The 13,087-nt window shown below is 36.4% G+C and overlaps 3 protein-coding genes across 3 annotated transcripts; 2 read left to right on the top strand and 1 right to left on the bottom strand.

Annotated features, from left to right (window-relative positions):
- Window positions 1–1,383: 1,383 nt before the first annotated feature.
- Window positions 1,384–2,029, top strand: LOC108216406 (histone H2B). Its single transcript, XM_017389159.2, has one exon. It carries the CDS (start codon window positions 1,452–1,454, stop codon window positions 1,875–1,877), a length of 426 nt encoding a protein of 141 aa, XP_017244648.1. The 5' UTR covers window positions 1,384–1,451; the 3' UTR covers window positions 1,878–2,029.
- Window positions 2,030–4,792: 2,763 nt separating this feature from the next.
- Window positions 4,793–7,077, top strand: LOC108215896 (F-box protein At5g49610). The gene is made up of 2 exons (XM_017388509.2): window positions 4,793–5,048; window positions 5,791–7,077. Exon 2 carries the CDS (start codon window positions 5,809–5,811, stop codon window positions 6,952–6,954), a length of 1,146 nt encoding a protein of 381 aa, XP_017243998.1. The 5' UTR covers window positions 4,793–5,048; window positions 5,791–5,808; the 3' UTR covers window positions 6,955–7,077.
- Window positions 7,078–10,267: 3,190 nt separating this feature from the next.
- On the bottom strand, window positions 10,268–10,721 carry LOC108215897 (histone H4; the record flags this gene model as incomplete). The annotated part of the gene is made up of 1 exon (XM_017388512.2): window positions 10,268–10,721. A coding segment is annotated over one exon (306 nt), but the record flags the coding sequence as incomplete, so codon positions are not given.
- Window positions 10,722–13,087: the final 2,366 nt, after the last annotated feature.

Below are 13,087 nucleotides of genomic sequence, written 5' to 3'. Positions count from 1 at the left end.
TGAATTATTTGTTTTCATAACAACGTATAAAGGTAACACCTAAAATTATTTATATCGAAGAGTTATACAAGTTTCACCTTTATCTTTTATTAAGTATTTTGTGAAGTGGTAAAAAAGAGAGCACCTAAAATTATTATAATTTTATAAAATTGTATAATTTTTAATATTTTGGTATTAAACCAAAACCAAACCGAACCAATCTGTTAAGAATCAATTCGATTTGGATTGATTTTTATAACATTCGGATTGGATATGGTCTGTAAATTTTTGAAGCCGAAAAACTTGATTTGGTTTGGTTTGGACCTCCAAAACTGTTAAACCGAACCGTGCTCAACTAAAATACTAATATTGATTTATTCACATCAATCAGACCTCTAGTATAACTAAAATATTTATTTATTTTTATCAAACCTCTAACATCCAAATAAATAGGTCGGTGGAAGTTGAAGTTACTCATAAGAAGGTTTAGGAGGTATATTTAACTAGGATTTTAATAAATTGTTTTTAGTGTAAGAATTTTAATGGATTGTATCCGATTTTGAATTTATGCGGATTTTTGATAAAATGTCGCATAGTTGATATAGATTTTTTTAGGAATCAAGCACAATATCCCACGGATATTACTACCAAATATAACTTCTGATTTTACTACCAAATCATAAGTTATATTTTCATACATATAAAAATTCTTTAAGTATAACTAAAATATATATCATCATTTTATATCAATTCGTTCAAAAAAATCATTTTATATCAATATTTTTCATAATTAATATTTTAATTATATTAACATTAACTACTTAGCTTTATTAAAATTATCACTCAAATATAAAATAATAATTTAGTTTGATAAATAATTAAAAACGCCAAAAGACCTTTGATCATAGACATAAATACTAGTACCAAATATCCCACGGATCAAAAGGTAAAACTTTATTAGTTAAAAGTGATAAATTATTTGGTAAATAATTAAATCATTTAAATTAATTAATAAGATACATATTATATTATGACAAAAATTATCATATCTAGATTATAAACATTTAATATCTCAATATTTTTATACAATTAATAATTTTGAATTATTTAATCTCTCATTGAGTTTGCACGAGTTCAAAACTGTTATAAAAGATTAGTAACGTAAGTTTAAATTAAATTTAATATAAGTATTCTTGAAATATACACGTATACACGTGATGGTACCACGAGATTAGCAAGTTCCTACTCACGTGAGCAACGATAGAGACCCGGTGTGCATCATTCTTGTCCGTCCATCTCAAAAAATTCAACGACAAAGATAAAGCCACCTCATCAATCCGGGTGCTCTCTAGTCAACCAATCACACCACACCCCAACCTCTTATAAAAAACAATCCACACAACGCAATCAATCATCCCATTCACAAAAACAAACCCTAATTCATTTCTCCCAGATCTACAAACAAACTCTCAATGGCTCCCAAAGCAGATAAGAAACCGGCGGAGAAAAAACCGGCTGAGAAATCTCCGGCCGCCGAGAAGAAGCCCAAGGCTGGGAAGAAGCTCCCCAAAGAAACCGGTTCAGCGGTGGTTGACAAGAAGAAGAAGCGGGTCAAGAAGAGCGTGGAGACCTACAAGATTTATATCTTCAAGGTGTTGAAACAGGTTCATCCTGATATCGGGATATCGAGCAAGGCCATGGGGATTATGAACAGCTTTATCAATGATATTTTTGAGAAATTGGCACAGGAGGCTTCCAAATTGGCGAGGTATAATAAGAAGCCGACGATTACATCGAGGGAAATTCAGACGGCAGTAAGATTGGTGTTGCCTGGGGAGTTGGCTAAGCATGCCGTGTCGGAGGGGACTAAGGCTGTTACCAAGTTTACGAGTTCTTGAAGATAGGATGGTTTGATTTGGTTTAATTTAGGTGTTTTCTGTTGTGTGTGTTTTGTTATGTATGTACGGTTGAATTTGGGTAGGATGAAATATCTCTATATTTTTAATAACATAATTTTAATAATCAATGATAGTTTGCTCTATTTTGATAATCTGCTGTTTGTGTTTGATATGAATGTTTTGTTCTTATTGAATTTATCTTTCAGAATTAAATTAAGTATTAGTTTGTTTTATTGTGTACTTTAGGGATATGATGTTATTTATATATATGTAATATGTAATGTTTATTCATTTGAAATGTGGTTGATACAAATGTTTTGATTCTATGGTTAATATATTTTAGAATTGAATATATATGTTTGGCTAGTATAAAGATTTTAGTTGTAGAAGGCTTTAGGATAATTTCTATGTTCTTAGTTTGGAGGATTTGGATGTGTTATATGTGTGACACTGAATGTTGTTACAAGCGCGCTGTATAACATAAACTGATTTCCTCAGGCAAACAGATATGAATCAAAAGTCTAGCCAGAAAGTTGTTTTAAATGTCTGTTCAGTTCATAAAAATGTTTTGTAATTGTGTGTTTGTTCATGCTTGACACAGGATGGCTTGCATTTTATAGTTATTGGAAAGTGTAAGGTACTGCATGTAATGACAACTTTAGGAACTGCTAGGCATCAAAATTCCCCCCTTTCATTTCTGATTATATTGTCAGAATTTAGTCAGATTTGGAACTAAAAATTACAGTTGTATCTGTATGTGTTAAGAATTGCCTCATTGATCACTACTTGGTGGTATAATTTGGTAGTATTTTCCTGATACTTGTAGCTAAGAGATTGTGGGGAGGGAATTTAAGCCAGTTCCTTTTCAAGGTTGAAGTGGCTAAAGGATCTCTAACTCATCAAACCATGCTCAATGCAGCTTGCTATGTATCTCAATGTTTGTCTGTTTTCCTTTGGGGAAATGGAGATTGTACACGAATAATTTAGTTTTAACAGAGATGCTGGTGTTCTTCACCAACTAGAATGCATGAAAGTTTGTTATATATTTGTTTAATCGGCCAAATTTCAATTTTTTGTTCTTGTATGCTATACCGGAAATGACTATTGATGTTCATAGAATATCTTGTTTGTTAAATACCGGAAATGCTACTTGCCATGTTTTTAGTTATAAGTTGTGCACATATACATTGGATCCACGTGAACAGCCCGGATTTGCTAAATCTTTCTTTGTTGCTTGTTTCATTTTCTTGTCTTAGTTTTCCAAGCTATAACTGGTGCCTTGACAATAGTATACTCTGTATTCATCGATTGTGGTGGCTATAACAGGGTCAGTCAAATTTTAGCAAGTTCGCTTGTCATATTTTGGTTCATCATATGTTATCAATGTTGTCAACGTGACATTGTTATGCTTTCTGAAGTTCTGCAAGCTTGTTTATTTGGCAGTTGTGAACTTCTGAAGTGATAGACTGATAGTTGATTCTTGTTTAATGAAAATAATAGTAGTATTGTTTTTTTTTCAAATGCCTTGGCAGGCAGTAGGTACTAGGTAGTGCCTTTTTCAATCAAATCATTCTTTCTGGAAATAAACTCCGTAAGATTGTACTCCCTATGTCCCTCTCATTTCTTTACGGTTACTATTTTGGGATGTCCTTCTCATTTCTTTATGTTACTATAAATAGTAAGTTTTTCCCATCATTACACCCACCATCTTCTCCCACTATCTCATACTCCCTCCGTCCCATTTTATGTGACCTCATTTCCTTTTTGGGACGTCCCAAAAAGAATGAACCTAGAATACTTACTATTTTTGAACACTACTTTTCACTATTACACCCACTAACTCTATATTTTATACTCTCTTACTATTAAATAAACACTATTACATCCATTACTTTTCTCCACTATCTCAAATCTATTATTAAATATTGATAGGTTCCACCACTTTACTCACTTTTCAACTACATTTACTATCTTTTTCTTAATCTCCGTGAAAGTCAAACCCGTTCACATAAAATGGGACGGAGGTAGTATTTAACAATAAAAACTACTATTACACCCACTACTTTCCTCCACTATCTTAAATCTATTATTAAATATTGGTAGGTCCCACCAATATTTTCTAAAATGGATAACCTGAATATGAAATGGGTTTCAAGGATGCAAAACGGGTTATAATCGTGAGGAGATCGGGTAAGTTTGGTTGACCCGTGGGTAAATACTGGTCAAATTTCTAAAACTTCAATAGCACTCGTTAAGAATAAGTTGATATATATAATCTCCTACTAAACCAAATCTAGCAGCCCATCCTCGTCTACTCCTTTAAAACCAAATCCAGCCCCCTAACCAAATCTTACAGCCCATCATTATCCTCCCCTTCTAAACCCGATTCTTCCCAATCATTTCCTTTTTTAGGTGGAAAATATCGTTCATATGTTAGACATGTATTCTATTTTATCATTTTTATTGACACATTTATGCATAATCTCTCATCTCTATCATTAATTTTAAATTATGAGAATTTAATGACGTTTGCATATAAATTTCGGTTTGGCTAGTGTGTGCCCATGGGCACATGCTAAGCACTAACATTAATAAAAATGGAGGGTTTTGATTGGTGTGGTCGTTGTAACTGCAGGGGGGTCCACCATTATTAAAGAAGGTAAGTCAATAGAAACCCTCCAATTTCATAAATTTTGGTGCTTAATGTGTGTCCATGGGCACACCATAGAAAAACCGTATAAATTTTATGTTGCATCTATCTTCATATAATATACATGCAACTAAATCAGTCAAAACTTATTCGTGTAGCATGATTAGAAGAAGTAACAATTAAAATTAGTCCAAATCAAATCTGTCAAAACTTATTTTATATGACGGTCCAGTTTCATTTAAATCATAATTAGTCCAAATTAAATGAGCCAAAACTTGTTTTATATGATTGTTGTGTTTCATTTGAATCAATTAAATACCGCGCATCTCCGCTTCAAAATAAAAATATAATAATAATATCAGTTTCACTTCTTAAAAAAATGTTGATATTTAAAATCTAACAGTTAAAAAACTTGTAGAAGCAAGGAGAAGCTGAAAGGCCAAAAGTTTTGTCTACACATCCATATTTATATGTGCACGCCGGTATTTAGTACAAGTAGAGAGCAATCGCGCACTACTTTGGTAATGTTCTCTCTGCTCTACTCTGTTATTACATCGTTTTATCTTCTCAGTTGTGCATCTGCTATTTTTGGTAAAGTTTTGTTCATCTTATGCATATTTGTATCTGTCATATCTACTCTTGTTATATGTTACTTGTGTTATATGAAATCTGAAGAGTCTGATTTGCACCATGTACTTTGCTGATTCTGTTGGTGTTACATAATTGTACTTATCAGGACTTCTCGATTTTTATTTAAAAATTTATGAAGAAAATTGGGGTTATGATGCATGAAATCACCAAAATGTATTCAGAATAGTTTTCCAACTTACCCTTCTTTAGAATGATTATAATGTTTGAATGCTCATTTTTGTGTATTGTGTTTCACATATTCAATACAATATCTCGTTGTTAGGTTTCTTTATGCATACACAGGCGTTTGGTTCATGGTTAATGAGCCCAGTTAACCGGAATTGGTTGATATCCTATTGTGTTTGGATTAGCAAAATTTTTGTGTGGGATGGGAACAACATTCCCTCTTGGAGGGTAAATGATTCCCTCCACACCCCTTGGGTTACCCTTTCCCATACCCCTCATTCCCATTCCCATTCCCGATTCTCATTTCCCCCAACCATCCAAACACCCCCATAATTAGATCATGGCTCTTTGTTTCTCCCAAGTCTCAAGTATACTAGTTTCATTTTGTTGTTTAGAATACTTGCTTCTTTAGTTGTTATTCTAATTATAACTTTGTGTGATTGTCAGCTATCTTGACTCTATAGGATGGAGAGCTGGCCAGGAAACAGGGATGCGCAAGCTAATGTTCTGTCTCGATTACCTACAAGGGAATTTCTTGGTTTGAAAAGTGTTTCTAAGGATTCTTGTCGTTTCGTATCAGAACTTATGTCAGAAAGCTCATTCATTCCACAGCATTCGAAGAAGAAAGAACCAAATTCTGGTTTCTTTTACCAGGAAAGTTTCAGAGGGTATGATGATGACATCAAATTTGTTAGCTACATTATTGCTGGAAAGGAAGGTGTCCAGGTGCGTCGCAGAGTTCTTGAGTTCCTGCCTGAATATGTTGTACTTCAGGCTTCAACTAATGGTCTAGTTTGTTGTCAAAGTTGCTTCGGTTCTAAACACCGACTAATTTACATCTGCAATCCCATAAACAAGCAATGGATCAGCCTGCCATTTCCTCAATTTGACACCAAAAGCAGCTTAGCCTTAGCTTTTGACCCTTTCTCTGATGTCAAAGATGATGCTACAAACTTTAAAGTTGTTCGAGTTTATGAAGCTGATAAAAAGAGATACAATTCTTTGTTTGTATTTGATGTGTACTCATCGGAAAACAAAACGTGGAGGATGTCAGTGGAGATATGTCACTGTACTAAAAAATTGTTTAAGAACAAAGGCATCTTTGTGGCAGGTTATCTGTATTGGCTAACGAATGGCGACCAGATCTTGATGTTTAGTCCTAAAGAAGAGCTATCTTTGTTGATAGCAGTACCTGTACCACGAGCAGAGTATAGGAGCATCCCTCAGATGTGTTTAGGAGAATATAAAGGCAAACTTTGTTACGTTGTAGTATCTGTGGATGGATTCGTGCTGTGGGTGCTGGAGGACATGTTTAATTCTGTGTGGAAACTGGAACATTCAGTAGCTCTAGACCTGCTCGAGGTCAAACATCCGTCATTTCCAGGTAATACTTCTAGCAGAATACAGAATCAGTTGGTTCCCCTTATAGATCCTCTACTTGTCACGGATGGACAGTTGTTTATGAGAGTGTCAGAGGATATCTTCTTGTATGACTTCAACACAGGAGAGATGAAAATGCCGTGTCACTTTTCTGAGTTGGGATTTAACTACTTTTTCTCTCCGCTTGTGCTTCCATATTCAGCAAGTTTGGTTCGATTATGTAATGTCTAGGGACACAATCATCTGTTCGAAATGTTTGTCATGCCATCAGTTCTTTTTTCTGAACTCAAATCATATCTATTTACTGGGAGCGTATATTAAGCATGTGGAAATGATTCACTCTGTCCTTTTTGATTTGAGCTGCGTGCTAATGGTATGCTCTTTCGCTAGAAAATTTCTTATCAGTAGTATATAATGTTATTTCTGTCATGGACTGTAGTATAGAGTATTATCAAGAAACACGCAAGTATTGATCTTTTTAGAAATTATGAACGTTTTACCTGAGATCCATTTTGTTTGCATCATCTTACCCATATACACCTGCCTCTTCAAGACAAGGATGGTAAAATTTAATAAACTTCCTTAAGTGTAAGCTTACTATATTCAGAGAATTATACTGTATTTGTGAATGTATTTGGTGAAAAACCAAACTCTAAGTGACCAGTAAACTCTAAGATAATTTTATATAGTTAAATTCATTGTTGAGACGTTTGCAAAAAGAATGAGGCTTGACGGTTAAATTCAAATGAAAATAACATGAAAATGAATGTTTGGAGACTTCTTAAGTTAGCGATGGAGTCCAAATTTGTGCAACTCGTTACGCCTAGGTACTTCAACAAAACCAAATTCCCAATTTCTTCTGGTATTACTTCTGAACTACTGCTTATATCTAGAACCTTTAGATATTTGAGTGTTTCAGAGATCAACTTAATTTCTAATCCCACAAGTCCTGTAATTATTTTACCAGTTGTTGCTAGTAAAGGCAACATGGAATTGTCAAAATTAGGTCCAATTAATTTCAGGTACTTACCAATTCCATTATAAATGGCATGTCGTGGTTTTTTGCGCAACAGATGGACGGGACTTGGATGGTTCTTGCTTGAGACAAAAATTCCCAGTAATTTCTCCTCCATTGCCTTCGGTACAGCAAGATCACGTACAAGATCACAGACCCTACATGCCTTAACTCGTCCATCGCAGTATGAGTCTACTATCTGAATCACGTTGCGATTAATCAACTCATTTAGATAATCCTTAGCCGCGTCCTCCATGACTAATCCTTCTCTTTCCTCAATTTCTGATGTGAATTCCTCTACAATCCATAAATGCCCTAATATGTGAACGTCAAAAACATAGCAATTTTTTGTATTCTGTGGTTATAATGACCTGCTACCATATTTCTTGCCTGCAAAAGCTTTTTTAATCTTTTCCCAACCCTCTGTTTCCCACATATCATCAATCACAACCAAACAGCAATCACAAGTTTGTAGTATAGCTTGCAAGTTCTGCAGCAAGTCGACCTCTTTCATGTGGGACAAATTAGCTGCAAGCTTGTCGAAAGACATTATCATTGTTCTTAAAACATCTTCAAAGTTATATGCCTGGGAAAAACAAACCCAGGCACTGAGTCTCAAAATGGCTCAACTGGAAAGTGTAATCTTGCTCTTAGTAATCCTTTTTTACTTCGCTGCACTATTGCAGTGGCTAAAATGTTGGAAATGCCATAATCTTCTCGCCTGTTCTTGATCTCCCCAATTCTTTCCCTAAGTGACTCAACTTGCTTGCCAATATCAGACAGATTCATTTCTTTTCTGCACATGCAGATAAACCTCCGCAGCAATTCTGAATACCATGTTTAAGAGCTGCATGTTCTTCTTCGAGGAAGTTAAACCTCTCCAGGATAAGAATAGCTTCATCGGCAACATCTTTGACATTGTTTATCCACAGGCAGATTAGTTCATCCTCTTGTTTTGCTTCTGCAGCTCTTACAGAAGACTGGGGGTAGCACAATTCATCTTTGAGCCACCTTACACCATTTTCACTCCTTTTCTTATATCAACTTCTCTGCGAGAAAATTACCAAGTTTATCAATTGCAAAAGATACAGTTTTGTCAACCATTTTTTACTACGTTTTATGATTTTCAAATTTTCCAGTATGCCATATATGTATTATGCCCACACAGAAGAAACTCAAAATATACCACAAAGTTTTTGAAATTTGATATTCTATTCAACTTGTCTACTTGTTCTGTACTAATATTATGCTAGCTAACATGGTATCGTCAATCTCATATCATATGATCACCAAGAATAATATATTTAGTCCAAGAAACCACCAACCTTTGCAAAATGGAAGGTCATACACTTAGTATCCAATACAAAAGGGTTCACATCAGTATTCCAAATTAAATCAGAGATCAAACTATCATGTCTATCAATTAACCAAGTTCATTTCAGTTTTGTAGGTAAGCAGATACCTTATATGCCACTGAAATATCAAATAGCAAACCACATGTGGGGCAACTTGAATGACAGAAGACATAAATTTAGTACCTGAATGTTGCAGTTCTATAACAGTATCTTCTTAATGTACACAGAGACTTCCCATGATCCACACCAACCCGTCAAAGCGGCGTTCAATTTCATGACACCTGCTTTCTGCATCACATTTAGGCAAATGATGTAAATTACAGCAAATAGAGCTTGTTTCATGTTTTGGCAGTAGTGTGTTTCTAAACAACTTATCAGCAGTAATAGGAGAAAACAGGATGCTCCCTGAAGACTCTCACTCATAAGCCCGCTCAAGGTCACAACCCACAAAACATTAATAAATCTCTTCTAGCCAGTATCAAGCAAGAGCTTCAAGTATTGAGTTACAAGCAAGCTGTTAAAGGAAGTTTAACAAGCAAATTAATAAAGACCATGTGTACCAGAACAATACAAAATGTCAGTTAAACCTCAGTTAAATACAGAATGTATGCAGTGATAATTCTTTAATATAAAAATTTCAAATAGGACTTCAACCATGAGATATATAATAGAGCATACTGTTTGTGTGTGACAGACTGACAGTTGAGTCTTCTTCAGCTATCCACACCTGCAGTGCTACATGAGAAAATAATCAAGGATTGTGAGAAGAGAAACATTACGAAAGTTCAGTTCATACAGATAATTTCTATATTTTTAGTTCATACAGATAATTTCTATATTTTTACTGTTAGTATAATACGAGGAGGCATATACACCTTAAACACCCGAATAATAGCCAAACAGCTCAGATCTTTCCCAGCCTACAGGCTAGAGATGGCTACATGACCCTCAACTCCCTGAGCAATATCAACTACAGTACTAATTTAGTTGGATCAAGCAATACACCAATAGAGGAACAAGGGGAAGATTTTGTTGCGATACTACAATAAGCACAAAACCTCAAACTGTAACTTGAAAACTTCTTTTAAACAGCAAGTTGCAAGTTAATGGAATCACATTGGAGATTTATAGTACAAACTGAATTGAGTTAATTAAAGCAGAGAATATATATATATAAGGCTTCAACAAAACATTTTCATTAGATATTAAACTGTAAACCAAACATTTCATTATAACCACACAATTCTGCTTCTAAGTTGTGAAGAACAACATTCGAAATATCATTTCTAAGTTTCCAACTAAAAATTGTTTCAAATTCAAATTTAGCCTCCGAAACCATAAAGAGTCCTGCCCTGCCTCTTAAGTGCATAAACAACATCCATAGCCGTGACAGTCTTCCTCCTGGCATGCTCCGTATAAGTCACCGCATCGCGAATCACATTCTCCAAAAAGATCTTCAGCACGCCTCTGGTCTCCTCATAAATCAATCCACTTATTCGCTTGACACCACCTCTTCGAGCCAATCTCCGAATGGCGGGTTTGGTGATCCCCTGGATGTTGTCACGGAGCACTTTGCGGTGCCTCTTGGCTCCCCCCTTTCCCAGTCCCTTGCCTCCCTTTCCTCTTTGTCATGTCTGGATTGGGCTAGTATTGGGATAGTAAGGTTTGGGCCATATGTAATGGGCTTATGGATTAGTAGAGACAGTCTTTTTATTACCGTTAAGCTTGTCTGCCTATAAATGGCAAGTCTTGTAGTGGGTAGAATCATCCTTGGAAATGAGAATATGCTCTGTCTCTTACTTTGTTTTTCTTTCTCTGCAAGTTTTATCTTATTAGCTGTATTATTTTAGCTGTAAAACCCCTAGTCATAACAAAGTGGTATCAGAGCCCATCCTTGGCCATGGCTGAAAACATTAAATCTAACCTCCAGAAACATGAAAACTCCATCAGTTCCTTAGAAAATCGTTTTGAGCAGATGCAGCTTGTTTTGGAAGAGGAGCATCATAGATCTATTGAGTCATTGGCTGAAATCAAGTCTCAGATGGAGCATCTGACCAATGCCAATGCTGATAGTGGTAAAAGGTTTAATGAGTTGTTGGATCTGTTAAAGGGCACTGTCAAAGGGAAGCAAGCTGAAACCCCAGAGATGGGTTCTTCAACCCACACACAGAGACCAGTCCATGCTAAAAATACAGGGTACCCTCCAGGGTTTGGTCCTTACAATGACAACTGGGAGGAGGTGGTGAGCAAAGCTGGGCCAACAAGTGTAGGAGGCAACTCTATCGCCTTTGAGGGCAACCAGTTCTTTCAACCTCCCAAGGTAAGGCCTACTCCACCTATAAACCCTAATTTAAATTTCAGTCAGTACACACCACAAAATGCACAAACTGTGATGGGGACTACTCTGCCTCCCTTATTACACCAGTATCTATCATCCCTAAACTACAATACTGACTCTGGACCTTGGCCTCCAGTATCTCAACCTCATATGACCTCTACTGGTTACCCACCACCATACACCCACCAAGCTATCACTTATCCACCACCCTATTACAACCCTCCTCCTCACAACACAAATCCCACATTTAACCCCAACATCCAGCAGCCATACCAAAACAACTTTCAACAACCACATAACAACCAACACCCATACCAGCAGAATCTTCCCCCACCACCATTGTACCCACCACATCCAAACCAGCACCATCAACCCTATAACCACCACAACCAAAGTTTTACCCCTTATAAGTTTCCAAAAATTGATTTCCCCAGATTTGAGGGTAAAGACCCAAGGGGATGGATCTCCAAGTGTGAAAAGTTTTTTCAACTTAACCCTTCCTTGGACAACAGACAAAGGGTGGTATACGCAGCTTTACATCTGGATGGGGAGGCTGACACATGGTATCAATCAGTCCAATTAGAGCAGAATGACTTGTTGTGGACAGATTTTGCTCGATTAGTCTGTCATCGCTTTACAAGAGGGGGATATGAGAATTTGGAGGGGCAGTTCAACAAGTTGATGCAGAAGGGTAAAGTAGATGAGTATATCACACAGTTTGAGGAGCTGAAAAAGCACATTGTGGTTCAAAACCCCAACCTCAGTGAATTATATTTTGTAAACAGCTTCTTAAGTGGGTTAAAGGATGAGATTTCCAGCACCTTGTATTTACATAAACCCCATTCCTTAAGAGATGCTAGAGAAAAAGCTCGAGCACAAGAATGCGTGCTGGAAGCTATGGAGAAGAGAGCTAAGCCTGCTATTAAGCCACTTGCTAATGTGGTTTCCACCCCTAGAAAGGATACTTCTGGGTATGGTGAAAGGTACAAAGGGCAATCGAGCCAAGGAGGTAAACCAGATTCCAAGCCAGTAAGAAGGCTATCTTATGGGGATTTTAGAGATCGAATGAACAAGGGCTTGTGTGTACATTGTGATGAAAAGTATACACCCGGGCATAACTGCCGGAATAAGCAATTGTTTATGGTGACTGCTGAAGAAGAGGTGGAAACTGGAAGTCAGCATAATGAGACAGGGGAACTATCCATTATTTGGGAAGAAGATGAGCAAGGAGCAGAGGGCAAAAATGAGGAGCAAGAATCTGAAATTTCTATACATGCATTAACTGGCACAGATGGACTGCACACCTTGAGTATAGAAGGCATGAAAGGGAATCATAAATTAAGAATGCTGATAGACAGTGGTTCCACACACAACTTTGTGTCTACAGCTACTGCAAAAGCTCTTGGTTTAAAGACACAACCCTGCACTCCTGTCAGCGTGGTAGTTGCTAATGGTGCAAAGCTCAATTGTGACAGAATGGTGACTAAGTTTGAATGGAGTATGGCTGGGGAAAGGTTCGAAGCAAGTTTGTTGTTGTTACCAATAGGAGGGTATGATGTCATATTGGGTGTTAACTGGATGAAGATAGTGAGTCCAGTGATCTTTGATTTCCAACACAGTAACATTATGGTGTTTTGGAAGGGAAGGAGGATCAAA

Source organism: Daucus carota, chromosome 4, assembly GCF_001625215.2.
Source record: "Daucus carota subsp. sativus chromosome 4, DH1 v3.0, whole genome shotgun sequence".
Lineage (NCBI taxonomy): Eukaryota > Viridiplantae > Streptophyta > Magnoliopsida > Apiales > Apiaceae > Daucus > Daucus carota.
The sequence above is the reverse complement of the archived record's forward strand: the minus strand, read 5'-3'. Positions and strand labels throughout refer to the sequence as shown.